The 19770-nt window shown below is 31.2% G+C and overlaps 3 protein-coding genes across 3 annotated transcripts in view; all 3 read left to right on the forward strand.

Moving 5' to 3' along the window:
* The window catches only part of LOC123700259, a 48018-nt gene extending 46161 nt beyond the window's left edge, over positions 1–1857 (forward strand). The window contains exon 12 of the mRNA XM_045647432.1: positions 829–1857. Within this exon, the coding sequence (XP_045503388.1) occupies positions 829–1127 (299 nt within the window). The 3' untranslated portion in view covers positions 1128–1857. The remainder of the gene's footprint in view (positions 1–828) is intronic.
* Positions 1858–6981: 5124 nt separating this feature from the next.
* LOC123700269 lies at positions 6982–19732 on the forward strand. Its single transcript, XM_045647445.1, has 16 exons — positions 6982–7188; positions 8219–8459; positions 10992–11131; positions 11438–11581; positions 12003–12154; positions 13683–13770; positions 14368–14614; positions 14900–15033; positions 15245–15385; positions 15774–15895; positions 17172–17265; positions 17387–17476; positions 17842–17989; positions 18274–18407; positions 18899–19051; positions 19514–19732. The coding sequence occupies exons 1-16, from the start codon at positions 7131–7133 to the stop codon at positions 19660–19662; spliced, it is 2235 nt and encodes a 744-aa protein (XP_045503401.1). The 5' UTR covers positions 6982–7130; the 3' UTR covers positions 19663–19732.
* Positions 13617–15997, forward strand: LOC123702193. Its single transcript, XM_045649880.1, has 5 exons — positions 13617–13770; positions 14368–14614; positions 14900–15033; positions 15245–15385; positions 15774–15997. The coding sequence occupies exons 1-5, from the start codon at positions 13662–13664 to the stop codon at positions 15923–15925; spliced, it is 783 nt and encodes a 260-aa protein (XP_045505836.1). The 5' UTR covers positions 13617–13661; the 3' UTR covers positions 15926–15997.
* Positions 19733–19770: the final 38 nt, after the last annotated feature.

Raw genomic sequence — 19770 nt, forward strand, 5'->3', positions numbered from 1 at the left:
GGTCTATTAGGTAATGGTGTAAGACAACGTATACTATGAGAAATGATAAATGTGTAATTAGGGAAGAATTTAACATATTGTAGTAAGGATTAAGTAATTGTTTAAGTAGCTAGGTTTATAATTTATGTATAACTAATTAAAGAGTTTAAATTGTAAAAATAACGCTTTTTGCGTTATTAATTACTTTCCGATGTTATTAAATTTATTGATAATATAATAGCATCATGAAACTTCAAAAAAAACACCACTTTAATATTGTAGACATTTAAGTTATTATACTTACATAAATAAGACAAATTTGCATCTTTTCCCACCATTATAATGATTCTAGAAATTTAAATGAATGGGTAATATTTCTGTAATTTCTTTCGTTCTAATAACAATAATTACCCTGTTGAATTATTGAAACATTTTATGTACATCAAGTATTTCCAATTACACTAAATTAATTTTTCAAGTTTTTATGTATTCGTATCATAGGTAATTCATAAGCAATATTGATATAAAACTGAAGTCTTCATATAAATATTTTATACGCTTTTATTGACCAAGAACTCTCTCGCTCTCTATTTTGATTGATCGATAAGAATGATTATGTAACTACCAATTAATTTTTAAATGCACAGGAAGAGAATTAATTACTGACGTTACTATTGTAAATGGGGAAACGTTATAATATAATACTTGTATCTTAGTAGTCGTTTATAGGTAATCATAGCCTATGTAACCAATGATTAATCGTCCCCTACGTTTGTATCGGAAACTAAAAAATCTTCTGTATATTCCTCTACAAGAACCTAATATCTCATTAAAACATAATAATTACAGAGGACTACGCCTGCAACGTCACGATGCGTGGACACAAGGAAAAGAGGGGTGACGAAGAATACCTAAAATTTGATCCAATGAAGGTCAAACTACGTGTAGGAGATTCTTCCATTTACCTCACAAATCTGTTCGACGGTGATCCCGTACTCGGACCAGCTACCAACAGGGTCATTAATGAAAACTCTCAAGTATTCCTCTCAGAAATCAGCCCAGTTATGGAGAAGAGTTTGGCGGACATATTCACGGAAATATCAAATAAAATTACATCTAAATTTACGTATAAGGAACTTTTCCCTTAAAGTTAGGTGTGGCTACACAGTGTAAAGCTTATAGTTAATTTTTCGTCTATAACTATTATTTCGTGTAAATTTATGATTCCAATTCATTTCATTTTATAGTTTCATAATTATGTGACTTTAACATTAAATAATTTTGGCACAAATAAAAAAAATCTTTAAAAACAAATGTCAACATGTCACTTTGATATCATATAACCTAAGCATATAACAAAAAGCTTATTGCGATATTTTAATACCTATACATTTCATGAAAATATATGTTAATTAAAATTAAATCAGGTAGCATTTGAATATTAGCTTTAACTTACTGGTAGCCACCATCATTTTAGTTATTAGTTTTTTTGTGATAAATGTTTGAAAATGTGATTTTTAGTTGTTTATCTATTTTTTGTTGAACTTAATTCGTTTTCTTTTCAATAAAAATTTAGTTTGCACTATGGAAGCATTGAAAGTAATGAGGCTGTTTGAAAATGAAGTATTTTTAGTAAACGTATGATTGATTTATTAATTAGAGATTATTGGTTAATGATGAATGATTTTTAAAGAAAATAACTGATTACAAATTATTTTTCAGTTAAATAAATTACCAAATGTCTGTGTATTATAAGATGGTGTTAGTTTTTTGTATTTAGAATTTAGTATTAGTTTGAATGTTTGTAAATATATTTTATTAATGTTAAGCATCAATCGGTTTTTATATGTTTTTAATAAAATTTATGAATGAAATTAATTTTGAAGTAATTTTATTTATATACCTTGCTAATATTTTTGAGTTATCAATATAATGTTTAACCCCGAACATATGAAAAACTAAGAAAATAAACCAGGCTATTTTGAATGAAAAGAATTACGCGGAGTAGGTAGGTAATTTATGAAAAATGATCGTCTCACCGCTATTCTATGATTAGCAGAGTATACAATAGACATGTATTCGATTGGCGATTTATATGTATAGACGATACAATATACAAATAATAATGAATCCTTTGAATCATGGCAGACATTAAGTATATAATATCCATAAGTTTAAGTGATTTTGGAAGAATATTTATTCTTCCAATATCACCTAAATCACTGTAGTAAAGCATTTGAAATAAATAAAATATGATTTTTGAAGTAGGTATTCTTTTATGTTTTGCTTGTCTTTTTTGATCAATGAACTGAGGATTAGGTAACTACATCTCATTGAACATAGGTTTAATGATTAATTTATTCTCATTCAAAAACTTAAAGCTTACTTAAAGCTTAGTATTGTTAAACTCAAAAAAAATATTAAAGAAAAAATAATCGTCCGTGTCTGTACCCGACCGTTTGTTTCAGAGGTAAGTTGTTTAATAATTACTTAGTTATTCCAGATGTTATTCGTCATTAAAAAAAGTGCTCAGCTAGTGTCATAATGCATCTGTTTCTACGAATCAATGTGAACATATTTGGTAATAGAATAAGCCACTATTTAGATTGGAATTGATAACCTTCTAGATATTATATCTGAGTAGATTGCATCGGGGCTTGAATGCAAACTGTTGCAAAAAAGTTTTGACAAATTAGTTTGTTGCTGTAACATTTAACAGTTATAAACGCTATAACACAAGGAAGTGCGCGTAAGTAGGAGCGCAAAAAGTTTTGGCAATTGTTAATACCTAAAGCACTTCTAATGTGATTTATTTGGTAAATATACAGAATGTTCCATTGTTGGTGTATCATCATCAGCTCAAAGGAGGTTATAGTTATGCATACGCTGAGTACGTAAAAAATACTTTTTATAAATTCCAGACGCATTTTTTTTCAAATAGATGAATTAAAACTATGTTGTACACCCATAACAAGCAACCCGCCTAACTTTGCCACTAGCACGTGAGCTATATTTTCATAGACAAAATGCTCACATTAGAGAAGCAGGAAGCGGTATATGCCTGATGCGCGAAGCTAGAGCAGAAAACATGAATTTTCAGGAAAAATTTTGCAATAAAATTTTGACGTAATTCTGTGTATAAGTCGCGTCAAGTAAAAAGAACGCTGACGGATGGCTGACGGAAGCTGCGCATTGGCGATTTATCGGTCTATTTGGTGTTATAAAGAATAACAAATAGGTAGTTGCGAAGCCACGATTCGCGAGCCTAGTTCAAAAATAAAATAATCGGCACATAGCTTTCGTGCAAAGCTCGATCCATGCGCAAACACACCCCATCACTTATCATCCAGCGTTCTTTTTACGTGACGCGTACTGTATGCAAAACTACAAGGCACTTCGCGCTTAGTATACCAATAGTGGGACACCCTGTATAGTAAATCAAATTAATAATTTTTTTACTAAATGAAAATAATAAAATTTTCTAATAAAGCATTTTCTGTATTGTAAAGATGCGCAACAATTATGATTGAGACAATTTACGAATTATTCAGATTATCTTATTATTAGTTGGAACTTTTATTGATTTTTCGCTTTATTGAAGTTTCTATTTTATCTAAAGGTTGATATAAATTCAGATCACTACTGAGTACCGTAGATACGGCCAGAAACTGATTGACAATGCTGCAATTGTTCTGAATTTTGATTTTTAATCTATACATATGATAAATCTGTAGAAGGGTCAATTCTGTACATTGAAAATATTGAAAAAATAAATAGCAGGGGGTGTTACTGGATCGATACAAAGCCCAAATATGTGATTAAAAAAATTTTTGTCTGTCTGTATGTTCAAGCATCACGTGAAAACTAATGGTTCGATTTCGATGAAACTTGGTATAATTATACCTTATTATCCTGGGCATAAAATAGGATACTTTTTATCCCGGAAAAATACGTCAAAAAAAAATAAATCTTAATTTTTCTTAATTTTTCCGCGCGGACAGAGTCGCGGGCGGAAGCTAGTTTTAAATATAAAGTAAAATTAAGTACAGAAACCTTTGCGATAGTTAAATATTTTAAGTATTGTTTATAATGTGATAATACATTCAATTATATCCAATAAAAAATGGGATTGATTGTGTAGAGTTCATATCAACAGAGTTTTATACGACACTAGCTGTGTCCCGCGGTGTCACCTACATTGCTCCGCTCCTGTTGGTCTTATGGTGATAATATATAACCTATAACCTTCCTCGATAAATGGGCTATCCAACACCGAAAGAATTTTCCACTATCGAAAAAATCGGATTTGTAGTTCCTGAGATTAGCGCGTTCAAACGATCGATTTTGATGAAATTTGGCACAGACAATCTTTAGACCCTGGGAAAGAACATATGCTACCTTTTATTGCGAAATATGTACCACGGGCGAAGCCGGGGCGGACCGCTAGTGTTAATATAAATATATAGTATAGATTTATGCCCATTCCCGCTTCATAATAATTAATCCGCGCCCGGAATCACAGACGCAATAGAAAATCTATTGTGTCGTGGTCTCATTGGGCCGCTCGGTGGTCAATGGGTTAATATTAAATATCTAGCTAGATATTCTACAAATTCTAGTCCGTCTTATAACCAGTTACGCTAGGTGTTACGACACCACACCATAAAATTACGACTCGGTTTGAAGGGAAGTCACCTAAATGCGTACGTGCGTGATAACATTGTTCATGCATGAAAATACAACATCAATTAACGATTTTGTCACCGAATCAAGATTTGCAATAACAATACTATTCATTAATATTTTACGTTATTATAGGACAAGCCGCACACATCGTCTGAGTTGACGGATTGAAAAAAAAATGTAGCTCATATAACGTATCGGAGTATAGTTTCTGTATTATTTTATTATCTGTGGTATTTTCAAACTCAAACTCAAACATTTGTTTATTCAATTAGTCTTCTTCTAGAAGCACTTTTGAAACGTCATTATATATTTTTAGCATTTACCACCGATTCGGAAAGCAGTATCTACGAAGAAGAACCGGCAAGAAACTCCATAGTTGCTTTTAAATCTTGTCAGTTTTACAATTTAATTTTACAAAATAAAAATTTTTATACAAATTCTTATATGAAGAAAAATAAATTACAAAAACTCTACTAAAAGTATTTTTAATTGATTTGGCAGTACGGAATACAGTTTATGGATTAGATTGCGTACCATATGATGAATCGATCCAGCCATATTCGGAGTTCTCAAATGAATCAATCGCAATTGATCTAATTATGCATGTACTCTATGAGCTCTACCTTAAGACATCATGGCGCCATCGCCGATTTCAGAAGGGACAAACGAAAATTTTAATGACACACCTAGGTACAACTCAATAATCGTAAGGGCATTATCACAATAATTGACAGATATAATATGAATACCCTTGATTCTCGAAAACACGCTTGCTTGTGTGCGTGAGCTATTTCGAACGTTTTGTATGAAGTTTCCCTACCGGTTGTATTTGTATATTGTGCCTACAATCTACATAATATTAAACACCTGTCAAAAAGATCAGATGACAATTTACCTAGTGTACCTGTATTTTCAATTGTTTTGTTCAATTTTTATAATTGCCGGTTAACGAAAATTAAAAAGCTTAAATGTATTTTTTTATTTCATCAGCACCCTTATACATGTTTTGTACTTTTAAATTAGGGTTAAGAAATGAAATTAATTATTTTAATGAATGAGTTAAACTTTGTGAGGTTTCGTTAACTTTGACTCGAAGTTACGTTTTCGTAACACAGTGGGGTCAAAGACGCATGTTACTGTCGTTATTTATTTTATTTGTAAATATTTTACAATTATAAAGATAAAAGATTTCGAGATACATTATTTTTATTATAATTGAAGTTATGATGAACACATTTACAACATCTACGGAGTTGGTATAACTTTTCCTAATTTCTACTGTTTTATTTTTATGTGAAAAAGAAGATGAATGCTGTGGAAATACAGAGTGGTAAATAGGTACCAAATTTAATTGCACTATGTCATCTAAAATGGACTCTTATTTTCGAATAAGTATATAAGAGCAAAATAATTTGTTCGACTGTCGACCCAGGAAGCCTGAAACTTCAAGATAAATGCTGCTATCTAGAGAATAAGATAGCCAACTTAAACAGTCATAAATAACTATATATTACCAGTCATAGTCCTATTAAAGAAGTTTTACTCTATTCGTTAGGCATTATTCGGCAACAGAATCGGCACATTATTTAATCGATAACAAGAGTATTTACAATGAGATAACTCAATTACAGATTGTATAACGGTAGCAGGTCAATTTGCGAGACATTTTTATGTAACGCTTCACGGAAACAATTATAGTCGAACACTATTTGCGGATTACCCATACGGAAGGCTTGTGTTCAGTGGTGGTTTTGACGGAAATTTGTTAATAAAAATACATGGAATCTATAATTAACAAAAAAAAATCAATGCTTAATCCATATTTTATCATTAAGTATTGGTAGAGATTCTGTTGACATAACCACGTAGAATATTCAGAAAATAAAAATTGAAACAGTCGAAATTTAAAACAAATACTAATATTTATATCCTACTTAAACTTAGGAAGCGAAACTCAAAAATAATAGTTACATAATATGCAATTTTCGGCCCATATATAAATGACGTCAATATATTACGCTCGATAAAAAATAAAAGTTGTTTTAACAAAATTACGAATAAATCCAAAAATGACCTCCACTTCCGCTTCACTTATTAAACGGGATAATCCGAAACGACAATTTAAACTAAGATGCAAGTAAAAGTAAACTCGATTGTGCAAGCTACAAGGCTTCCTTTTGTAAATAAAGCAAGGAAGTAGTGTACATAGGCGTAATGTCAAAGTTTGGCTATAAGGCCGTGCAAATTCATAAGAATTCCCTCCAAAATATTTATTTTCCTCCAGTTACTCAAGCCCCTGCACTGCACCAATGTTGCCGCTCCTTTCATACAAATATCGGACTCGATTCGGCTACCGCGCACTCTTGCGTATTCCTTTGCGGCGAAAGTATCCGTAAATGAAACAGTTTAGTTTTTAATTTTTTTTAATTACCTTTTTTAATAGAACCGTATACTTGGTTTTTAAGATGCGAGTGTTGCTAGTTGTCGCGTTTTGTGTCATCGGCGCTTACGGGAAAGTTTTGCGTAAGTTTGTTTTAACTTTTAATTACACCCATTGTTTTTATGTTTATTTTTGATAATCAAAACAATTATTTAATTTTAAAATTACATTTAGAATAGTAAATTAATTATATGTTAATAAGTTGGATTTATTTATCCTAAATTCCAATTGCTACCATCTCGCGTGTAGTCATTTCAGTTATTGTTCCAAGGCTCTTTTTACATAAATATTTTATTAATAACAAAATATAGCCTATTTAATTTACTAATCACCCAATTACAAATATTATCTACAAGAAATACGTTTATGTATAAGATTCTTCTCTCGTTGCTCGTTTATTACCTATTTAAGTATAATGAAATGAGACTATAAAAAAGCACACTCACTTGAATAGATATGTTAATCAATATTTCATAAACAAATATTGAGGTTAAATACATGATTGTTAAGTGGATACAATGACATATGTCCCGAAAGGATGTTGCAACGTAACATTATGAAACTGCATTGCAATAACGACTTGTTGAATTTATTCGCGACGATAAAATAAAGCTTTGAGACAATGTTATTAGAATTGCATTTTGTATTAGAAACTTTGAATTGCGTGTTGATTAAAATAATGTTAACTTATATTAATTTATTCATGTAATGAAATTGCATTGTGATCTAAATAGTAACCATTCAAAATACTTGATTTTTGCTGCGGTTATCGATGCAACTATTTGTTTGTTTTGTTCAATATTCATTCCTTTTTTTCATTCATATTATTTCATATGAGTTAGGTATTTGTTAGGTAGTTTTGTAAATATAATAAATAAAAGAATAATAAATATCATTCAGACTACTGGCTGAACATACCAATTACAGTTTCTTTTCCCATACACAAATTTAAAACTAGAGCCAAATGATTTTGAATAAAAAACAATAACAATAGTAAAAAAATATGAATAACCAATTTAAAATTTACACAAGTTTTCAATTACTTTGTAGTAATTTTAATAAATTAACAATGTCCTACTAACACAATTAAAACATAACACCTTATTTTTACAGCTGATTATTTCCCTCAATGCAAGAAAAACGATCCGCAAATAGAGAAATGTATCATAGACGCGATAGACGTCCTAAGACCTAAATTACTGGGTGGTATTCCGGAGATCAATGTGCCAGCCCTGGAGCCTTTCAATGTACCAACCTTGAAACTAGACAGGACAGCTACCAACCTTAAGTTAAAAGCGACGATTAAGAACATGAAGGCTTACGGCGGAAGCAACTTTAAGATTGAAAAGTTTAAGTAAGTATTATTTTTTTATATATTTCGGAGTCAGGATAATAGAAGTCCAAAGTACATTAGGTAGGACAATGCATAAGATTTTTAGCTTCCTTAGTTTTTATTCGTAAAAGCTCCATGTAGAGCTTTTTTGAAGTTAATTTATTTTTTATTATGAGTGGTCTGGCTATATATACATAGTATATATAAATAGATAAGAAATGATTGTTTGCAAGTTAAAACAATGTTAACTGTCTTTTTGGAATCTTAATACGAATAAAATATTTTTCGGTTCAGATTTAAAAATATAGGCTACTATATGGTCATAGTAATTAGCAGTGTGATTTTAACAGGCGTGTCGAATGGATACAAAAATCTGATATAGTTATATTTTATGCAATATTTTATAATTAATTATTTTTTTGAAAGAAGTTACAAAAGAACAAAAATAAAATACTTAGGTTCTGCTATTCTAGATTACCCACATCAAGAATGAATTAACATTAACATTGAGTAATCAAAACAATCAAAACAATCAAATTTCAGTTTAAATTATTATAAGTAACTACTGAATTTAACACAAATTCAATTAACATCAAGATTACCTTGGTTACTTATATTCAGGGTTATTTGTAAAACACCGGCAACCTCGCAGGACAAGATAGCTAACATCATAAGTAACAACATTTGTTCTACGACTTTTGGCATAACGCAATAAATTATTTTTAAATGATTTTTTAAGCTTTTATTGTACTCTCCTAACATTTGTAAGTCTATGTTCTATTCATTATCGAAAGGACGACGCGACGCCCCCTTCCCCCTCTCGTTCGCTTCTTGTTTACGTAATTTTTGGGATGCGCGTAGAGTTTATAATATTCAAACGGAAAATTAAATGAATATTTATTTTTGTATGAAAATAAAATCTAACAAATTATCAAAAGTCGTAGAACAATAAATGTTGTTTCTTATGCTGTTAGCTATCTTGTCCTGCGAGGTTGCTGGTGTTTTACAAGTAACCCTGTATATATATATATACCTACCTATTAGCTGCCCTGCCCAACACAAAAACAATATTAACTTATAATTATTTAATTATTCTTTCTTCATCAGTAGCTGGTAGAGCGTGCTCTACCAGTTATTACGTTAATTTGATTTTCATAATAACCCTTCCTTCAATTTAATAAAAGTAATCTTTTAACTACAAATAATTATTAAAATCAGAGCATTGTTATTCAGTAGACATAATGTGCTAATCGCCTAGTCCTAATCAAAAACTGATTCGTCATAGTAAAGAATACATTAAAAAAAAACGACGTGTGGCACTCGGGGACTGCCGCGGTAAAGCTATTGCATGCTATGCCTTCAAGCCACACCTCCGCCCGTCAGAGTGGGGAGCGTGAGGTTTTTTCGTTACGGAATTTCTCGATTCGGTCCCCGCGCTCAAGGCCCGCGATAGAAGCTATGCAATAGCTTAAAAATTTACGGTGAAAGTCCAGGGGAGGGAAAGAACAATTAATGTAGGATAAAAATCAACCTCAAAAATAAATTATACTATTGGCAATATCCCTTTAAATCAGATATCAGAATCGAAAGTAGGTTAGAACTAATTACTGCATAAGATTCATGAAAATTCGATTACAAGCAACACGGTTGATAATTAATTAAATAAATAGCCAAATTAACGCGACAGAACTAACATTGCAAAAGAAATTAAACCCTGACACTAATATAATTAACTGGAGGTTTAAAGATCACGGTTTTGTAGAAAGTAGACATATTTTATAACTGGTACAAGAAAATTATGTCTCAATATTTACATTTATAGCTGAACTAGAAAATGTTACCAATAAATTACAATGCTTACAAAAGTGTTATGCTCTATTACTCAAGATGTTATTTTGATTTGCATAGAATATTGATTTGTTAGTTTTTCATCGGAGTTTAAGTAATTTAACAAGTTTAATATACATGACATGATTGATTTTTAGAACATTCAATGATTTTTTTTTTTTTATAAATCACTTATTTCCCTATCGGTATTTATTTAATATTTTGTCAGTTGATGCTATTTATGTTTAGTATTTTATAAGCACAAACTAGCTGAAATAAAAAGGTGTTTCTTAGAATTATTCATACAAGTTCAGATTAGCCCCAAAAAGGCACAGATATCTGAAAAACAAATGTACAACAATCATATCGTGAAATTAAGTTTGACGACGCGGTTGGCGCAGTGGTAAAGTAACTGCCTACTGAGCCGACGGTCCCGGGTTCGATCCCCGGTCAGGGCAAATATTTGTGTGATGAACTCAATTATTTGTTCTTGGGTCTGGGTGTTATTATCTATATATTATGTATTTATTAAATATTATATTTATCGTCGCCTAGTACCCACAACACAAGCCTTAATTGAGCTTACTGTGGGACTAGGTCGATTTGTGTAATAATGTCCTATAATATTTATTATTATTATTTATTATTAAGTAAGATAGACAGTAATAATAGATTTTAAATAATTGTTTCGATGTAAATTTTAATAAGTATTATACTATTTTCCAGTTTGAACCTAAACAACAAGTATCTTGGTGAGATGAAGATAGTTCTACCCAAACTGACAGTAACTGCAGATTATGACGTTCGTGGCTCCAAGATACTGACCTTGGACATCAGCGGCAAAGGGAAACTTAGGAGCAATTTTAGTAAGTAATTATTTTTTATAGATTTTGAAAAGGTACCTATTATTCCTTGTATTTTGATGATTTTAAAAAGAAATTAAATCAGTTAATCTAATATTTTACGATTAGGATGATAGTATTAATCAGCTAATGTGGTTTAAATATGCTAAAAGTGAAGTGCCTTCATTTTCTCTCTCTTTAATAAACCAATAAGAATTATTTTCGTGATTCACAAAGTCTAAATTATTAGTGAAGCAAGTTCCGAAAACATTTTTCTGAAAAATTTAAATGTATGGAATGGAATATAAATTTCTCTTTTATCAATTCCAGCTGGAATCACAGTGGTGGTGAAGGGAGCAGCGAAGGCAGTAGAGAGGGATGGTGTGGAGTACTTGCAGGCAGAGAAGATCATCACCAAGCTAAAAATTGGACATGGCCAGCTTGCTGTGGACGACACTGAGAGACCAGTTGCTGGTAAGAGACTTGATTATTGAGTTTATTTATGGATACATTTTTTTTGGGAGATTCGGCTAGAAGCCTATGAAATTTGTTGGGGGAAAAATCTTTGAATATGCAAGCCAAGATTAGAAGGAAATGAAAGCTTTTGTTACTATCCTATATATTTTAATATTTAATAAAAAACTATGTACTTACCTATCTAATATCTATATTAAAGTTTTGTCTATAGTCATATCTATAGTTTGGCACTAGATGGCGCTGTGTGAAATACCAACACCAATTTTTAAATCATGATTAATATACGGGCCAAGTAAGCTTCTTGGGGCCAAGAGAGGAACGACGGAAGGAATTTAACGAAAATATTATTAGAAAATAGTCGTTGATGTTTTTTTTTTACTATTTTTTCATCTTATCTATTAAAATGTATTGTCAACAGCAACATCAGCAGCCGCATTCTTCAATGCCAGCCCCGGCGTGGTGTTGGATATTCTGAACCCACTCATTGAAGAGAGCAGTGCCGCCATATTTAAGGCTTTCTTCAATAAAATCCTTTCAACTATTCCACTTAAGGAAATTTTGGTGGATGACGCTTAAGTTTATTGACAACTGTGTGATATTTGTAAATACATATTTTTAAGAATAAGTTAGGAATATTGAATTTCGGACTATCATAAAATAATTATATGGAAATAGCCCATGACACCCAATAGGAATTGAATCTAGGTACTGTGTTAGCGATTGTACAGCTAACAAAGTAAATCTTAATTATAATCAAACAAAATGTCAGAGTAATATTGTACTTTTAGAACTTACTTGCTTAGCTGTCTTCGTAAAAAAATATGATAACAACTTAAAATAGGATATACCTTCTTACACTCGCAAGCGATGTCGCGGGTCCTAGCTAGTTCACGATTTGGATTAGTATTTAGTCTTTAATATATTTATAGTAATTGTAAATTATTTTTATACCAAGAGTGCGGTTTACACCAAAGAATTAAATCTACAATTGTTCCGTTTTCTTTGTAATTTCTTCTTCTTCATCATTACTTTGTTATTTGACTACGAATTTCTTTGCAATCATTAAATGATATCTTTGTAATGAAATTTCTAGAAATATAAGCTATAAAAACGGGACTAATAATCTGAACTTATCGGACTGTGTTTTTCACTGGTGAAATGTACTTAATAAATGATTTTAGTATATAGTGGCCTTTTCTTTACACGTTAGCCTTAATTTTCTAGGATTTATTTCCTAGATATATCCTTGCACTGTTACTTCCTATAAACGATCATATGTGCTAAATTGACTTGACTTGTATTTATATTCTTGTTAAATGAAATAATTTGTCACGAATGTTGATATGAAACAGGAATTCTATGTGATCTGATGAATTCATTAAAACACATAGAATCGTTCTTTTTACCAAATAACTTACTTCAAATGTTAACAATTGGACAAAATTTAAAAGAAACAATTTAAGAAGAAGAAGAAGGCTTTAAAATAAAATAGAATAAATCTATATCGGTTAACCCAGTTGAAAGTTCTGAGGGAGTTCTCCAACGGGAAAATTAGTCAATAATTCTGTTTAATCAATACCAAAACTTAAATATAACTGCTGCTTGACCAAAAAGACAATATACCTAAGTATATCAGAAAAAAAGACTGTCTCTGCATGGCAAACCTTGATTTTATCTTCTTAATTGCTTACTTGCTTATAAGCTTTAATAGTTTTTTCTGTTATGCAACAGCATTTAGGTACATGGAATTGATGAATAAATAAACAAAACATATTAGTTAGATAATTCCAACGAGCATAGTTTTAAGATGAGTAGGTGGTATGTTTTCTGTTATAACCCTTGCAAGTTTTTAAACATGCATTCGTATAAAAACCACGTTTATCATAAAAGTATCACTCTACTTACTAAGGTCATTAATCCTACCAGTATTTACTTCATTTACTTATGTCCTGGAGACCTTAAGAACGAGGCTAAATTACTTCCACATATGGGCTGTATGAACGACCAGTTCAAACTATTATAAAGGCAGAGTAATTGATTCAGAGACTTAGATAATTCTAGTCGATACAGAGACAATATGCTCAGTGCAATTGTGAAGTTTTTGTTGGTTGTGAGTGTGAGTTATGTTGTAGCGAAACGATTGCCGCAAAATGAAACAGTCAACGCTTCGAATATTGAAGAAATGGGTAAGGAAAGTCTTTAGCTATGAGCGCATACAAAGTTGTCATTTGTGGATTAATTTTGGACTGATGTTAAACAAAATTAAGCCAACAAGTAATGAATACGAGAAAGTTGGATATTGAAAACCAATTCTAATTAAATATTTTCCTTATTTTCTTAAACAGTAGGATTGTAATATCTATATATCTGTACTTTGAGGATTTTGTTGAATGTTAATAAACGCACACGTTCCATTATGCACTTAAATAATCGTAACATAGAGTTTTTCTAAACTAAGTTAAAACTTAGGAAATTATAAAGAAAATTTCATTTCGTTATTATACACTAGTTTTCAAATATAAGTATATCCCATCAAATAAGTGCAATATCTTGGTACATATGAGCGTAAATAGATATACTTTTTTATAATAATAAAATGATTTGATCTGCTTGGCACTGGTTGCTTGGAAGAAATTCCTATTCAGCAATAAAGCAGCCAATTGCTTCTTATCATGCTTTTCTAAAAATTAAAATTCTATGCAAAAGAATTATATAACTATAACCATCATGTATTTCCATGCAAAATAATATTCTATTATTATCCTAATACCGTCATATTATAGCCCAAAAGCCAGTATGCCACTACACTGACCCTAACGTCGGAGAGTGCATCAAGCGAGTAGCAGAGCAAGCCAGAGCGCTACTCGCCCACGGCATCCCCTCATTCGGCATCCAGCCCCTTGAGCCCTTGAAGGTACCGAGCATACGGCTCAGGCAGCATAACATGCCGCAAAACAGGTTCAAATATGATGCCTGGCTCTCGGACTTGGAGTTGGATGGACTGACTAATTACACGTTTAATAAATTGGAGTAAGTAGACTAAGGATTATTTTTATTTTATAATGTAGAACACATATGATATGTCGGAGTAACTATTAAATTCGATACACTGCCATATAAAGTATCTTTTAAAATAGAAAGCATCATATAAAATTTTTATAAATATCTTTATCCAAGTTTAAATAGGTATTCTTTGAAAATTATTTAATAAATGCATATAAACTTAATTATATAAGACGAGAAATTCGTTGATTGAAAAATTAACTTCTCAATCTATACATTTGTTATCTTACATTTGTTTATTATTTCTTCTAGTGTATACCCAGAAGATTTAAAGGTGTCTGGAAACATCAGCTTACCACAATTGGTTATGTCAGGAGAATACGTTATCATTGGAGAATTCCAAATGCTACCTGTCGAGTCCACGGGCTTCATTTCTGCTAATTTTAGTAAGTTACTTTAAAATTGTAGAATTTAGTAGAATTTGAGAGTTTCCTTTGAAATTGTAGAGATTTGTAAAATAAGAGAGTTTTCGTTGAAATTGTAGAGTTACCATTATTCTTTTTTGTTCTATAACACTTTATCGCAATTTTTGTTAAGGATATATGTACATTAAGATGTAATTTTGCAAACTTATTATATTTTGCAATATGATTACAGCTCAATGTACCGCAGCTCTTGACGCTGTTGGTGCGAAAGTTCACAAGAGAATAGTAATCAAAGACGCTAATGTGAAATTGCGTTGCGCTGGGCCTTTGGATGCAAGTCTTAAAGAGGCTCATTCAACTACCGGAGAAATGGGTAAGTTTTTACGTAATATAGTGGCTTTTAATTTAAAAGAGTATTTGTAAAGAACATTTTTTTTGGAGTTCTCAACTTTCAATGCTTTGAACAGAAAACATTAGGTACTCTTTTGCACACATATTATTTTGACTTTATTTCCATAAAGTTTTTTAATATATCCCTGTCATATATTTTACTTCAAATTTCAAGTAATTTATTTTAATGAAACAAAAAAAAAAAAACATTGTTCGTCTTCAATCATAGAGTTATTCCAGGTTTTTTTTCATACCTCGCTTACATCCAGTAGTCAGTACGGCGTTCTTTTGTTATATTTCACCTTAGTATTTTATTTGAACCACGCATTTCCGCATTTTATTTGTATAAAACTATTCATATCAATTCACAGAAATGGTGACAAAACACATAGTCCACATGCACGCAAGTGAATTGGCCAAAGAAGTTCAACCAGCCGTGGAGACAGCTCTCAGCATGGTTCTAGAAGACATAGCCAACAAATTCCTGAAGCATGTACCCCCCAACATGGTCTTCCCTGCTTAGTGCCACCTGTTCTTAACATTTTGTGTTGTTTGTTTTATTGTTTGCGCCATTGTTTTAGTGCTAGTCATAAAACGATATAATTGGTGTAATAATGCACCTTAATCTTGAAAAATAGAGTTAGAGATTGTATGGATTAAGTTTAAGTAATAATTTATTGCTAAAGGCTTATTTATTTAATTGTAACAAAATATGTGATGTGAATTGTCATGTTTCGTATTTGACAGACGAGTCTTGTCTACGCTGCATGAAATAGAAATAAATGTGTAATTTTGTACATTTTGTATTAAAATGATACAAAACAAACAATTTGTTTTATTAATTATTATTAAATCGTAACTCATTTGCTTTTTTTATTAAATGACTCAATGACATCTCGCATTAAACAAATTGCGACGTTAATTCCACTCAAAGTTAAGAAAATCAAACACAAGGTCATCTAGATACTATTTTGAACACACGTCTATGGTAAGCAAACAGAAGACGCGTTTCGTCGTATACTTGTACTAAATAAAACTGTGCCAAGCCTGGTCGCTAGCCCACAAAACCTTACGTCACTTAGCATTACAACATGCACTTTAACTAGGTATATTAATTTCAACCTTAAGTTACTGGAATACGGTTGAAAGTTAAGTAGCAGCGGTTTTAGGTTGATCTGACGACACTAAACTGCAAGATTGCATCGTCATCGCTCTGGAGCGTGGAAGAGTAACGAATTTATTAGGTAGTATTAGATCATTTTGAATACAGTTATTATGAATACAAACTCGTGATATCGGCATTGAGAAATCGAAGACATTTTTAACGGATTTAAAATTCGATTTATTACCACTTATCTCTACTTTCTAACATTTTATAAAGAGCACGGTCAAGGATATTTACAAGGATTCTTACATCAAAAAGCTTTTTAATTTTATTAAGAAATTATTGCATTTAGAAATAACATAACACTGCCTTACATATTCATGTTTTCATTTACTTACTTGTCTACTTTATCGAAGAAAATTGTCAAAATTATGAATTACCGTTGCCAAAGTATAGAGCGTATCTTTATCTACGATTAAAATTTAAATGTTCGTATTCGACTTCTCAATGTTGTAATATTAATTCATTGTATGTACGATTCCCCATATCAAGCAAGATGTGAACGTGAGATAGTATTCAAAAGGTTTATCAATAATTTCTTTTTTACAATAATCACGTTTTGTTTAATGTAATTTTAGTTTCTAACGTTTAATGGACACATTTATTAAAATACCTTACAGTAAAGATGTGGTGTGGTTTAGGAATATGTTTATTTATTTTAGCTTCAGCTTCGTGTGATGAAAAGAGCTATGTGAATTGTGAGTCACTATTTTATATATTATTTATCCTCTTAAGTTAAAATTTTTAATGAAATATACATACCTACTTACTTTTACTCGAAGCATAGGGTAGATAATAATTTGTGAACTTTATTTTTAGTTGGTGGATTCATTTGTCCAAAAGAAGAAAAAGCCTTAGGACGATGTCTTCGAGATGCATTGAATAAATATATTCCGCAGCTTGCCTCAGGTCAGTAATTACAAACTAACCATAAGTATAACTTTATGCAAACATTGCATTTGAACAAGGCTATTTCAAATACTTCTTCAATTTGAAATATGCATATCATGTATTTCACAAAATCTTACAAAACTTATCCTAATTAAAATTAAAATAAAACTGACTAAAATTTGCATCCACCAACCAGCCAGTAATTTGTATTTCTAAAGATTAAGATATATTATGTATTCCTTGTCTTTGGCATCGTAGTTTTTTTATTTAAGTAAGCAATAACACCAATGTATCAGAATTTTCCCTTTGAAAAGTCCAGCTAACTAACACTGTCTCTGACGAAACATTGAATAGTTAAGCTGTAACTCTCTCTCTTCTACCAGGAATACCCAAATATAAAATCCCACCATGTGAGCCACTAATAATAAAGACGCTCTCCGTGAAGCAGCACTCTGGACCCATTTCTATAAGGTCTTCATTTAGAGATGTATCTGTGAGAGGCCCTTCTACTATGCGTTTGACGGATGTTGAGTAAGTTTGAGAATTGAGACATCTACTCTAATATTATCAAGAGGGAAGCTTTATTTTTTTCAATATATAGTCAAAAATCTTGTAGCAAATTTCCAGGGTTGTTTAATTTCCGTAAAAACAAAGTGTACTTCTTAATTATTGCCATTATTTTACGTTGTCTTTCTAATAAGTACTCTAGGTACTTGAATTTAGTTCCAATAACCGAATGAAAAAGGTTCGATATATTTTAAGTTTTCTTAATTTTTTCGCATTCTGTCCTAAAAGTCTCCTCAATTTGTTTCCAGGGTACATTCCAAAAAACATGAAATAGTAGCAAAACTACACATACCAGAATTGAGAATGAAAGGCCATTATGATCTTAAGGGACACTTACTTATGTTACCAGTGGAAGGGGATGGTGAATTTACTTCTAAATATCGTAAGTACATAATATAATATTATACATTGATAACTACCCATAAATATATAAGTATCTAAATACTACAGGCCACCGCTAAAAATACCGAGCAATTAAAGTTACAAATTACTCCTATTGTATTGTATTGCATATTACTTTTATTGCATAAGTAAGTATTACACAAATTGTTATATACGAGGCTTCTCCAAGTTTATTATGTAAACCGATATCAAACCATAAGAGCAGAAGCTAAAATCTGGATTATTATGGCCTCTACTTGTGGAATAAAGAAGATTAAATGTAACAGCCAAAATCAAACTTAAACATAAATGTTTTTATTCAATTAGACGTCTTCTAGAATCACTTTTAAGTCGTTTACCACCGGTTTGAATAGCAGTTTCTACGGTGTAGAGCCAAAAGTTATTATCATTATGATGTTATTCTAAAGTTTAGTTGAATTTACAACTAATTTTTTTTCGTCCCCTTTCTCTTACTATCTGCCTTATTTTCAGGTGATATCAATGCAACCGTCACAATTCATTTGGCTAGAAACAAAACCTCCAGCGGACCTGACACACTGTTATGTAAGGATCTGAAAGTGAAATTCCATGTAGCTCATGCATCTATGAATATGGAGCATCTGTTCGGAGGCGATAGTGAATTGGGTATGTTCTGTTTATTTTAATTACCTGTGCCATAGGTATTTATCCTATGCCCCTAGGCACCCTGTATACCCAAGTACCTATACAGGATGTAATCGTTAAGTATGCACAGTCGATTATTCCGTAACTAGCAGGTATCAAAAAACTTTAAACTATTATCGAAAGTACTTTACCTAATGAGTAAACGACAATAATGCCTTTTTAAAACGAGATATCTACGAACCCGGTATATAATTTTGCCATATCGCATAATTCATCGTTTACTAATTACTATGAATGTTATTTGAGTACCAGTAACAATATGCCCCTTTTTGATGAGACTAATCTCTTCTGCTGATCGATACGCTTTGATTGTTGTTTTCATTGATAATAATTCATTAGTATACGCTCTCTTGTATCTTGAAGTTAGTTGTGAAATTATGAGTAAATTCCTATCTATAATTAAATGGTTTTTAATGGTTTAAGGAGCCGCCATGAATAAATTCTTGAACGAAAACTGGGATAAGTTGTCTGAAGAGCTTCAAGAGCCGATAGAAGAGGCTTTAAGGGAATTTCTGAAACCATTAGCTGAACATGCGTTTGCTGCACTTAACGCAGATGATATATTATTTTAATAATAATCAATTTCACTAACCTATTTATTATTATTGTTTACTTAAAAACGTACTTTATAATTTATGAGATAATAAAATATTCCGCAAAATAAAACAATTGTGTTTATT

This window comes from Colias croceus, chromosome 2 (genome assembly GCF_905220415.1).
Source record: "Colias croceus chromosome 2, ilColCroc2.1".
In the NCBI taxonomy this organism is placed as follows: Eukaryota; Metazoa; Arthropoda; class Insecta; order Lepidoptera; family Pieridae; genus Colias; species Colias croceus.

Bases quoted from the DNA above. Each gene is read 5' to 3' on its own strand.
- LOC123702193 (XM_045649880.1), top strand. From the start codon at position 13,662: ATGCTCAGTGCAATTGTGAAGTTTTTGTTGGTTGTGAGTGTGAGTTAT. The intron at 13,771-14,367 runs GTAAGGAAAGTC...GTCATATTATAG, and splicing joins TTCGAATATTGAAGAAATGG to CCCAAAAGCCAGTATGCCAC. The intron at 15,034-15,244 runs GTAAGTTACTTT...ATATGATTACAG, and splicing joins CTTCATTTCTGCTAATTTTA to CTCAATGTACCGCAGCTCTT.
- LOC123700269 (XM_045647445.1), top strand. From the start codon at position 7,131: ATGCGAGTGTTGCTAGTTGTCGCGTTTTGTGTCATCGGCGCTTACGGG. The intron at 11,582-12,002 runs GTAAGAGACTTG...TATTGTCAACAG, and splicing joins CACTGAGAGACCAGTTGCTG to CAACATCAGCAGCCGCATTC. The intron at 12,155-13,682 runs GCTTAAGTTTAT...GCAATTGTGAAG, and splicing joins AGGAAATTTTGGTGGATGAC to TTTTTGTTGGTTGTGAGTGT.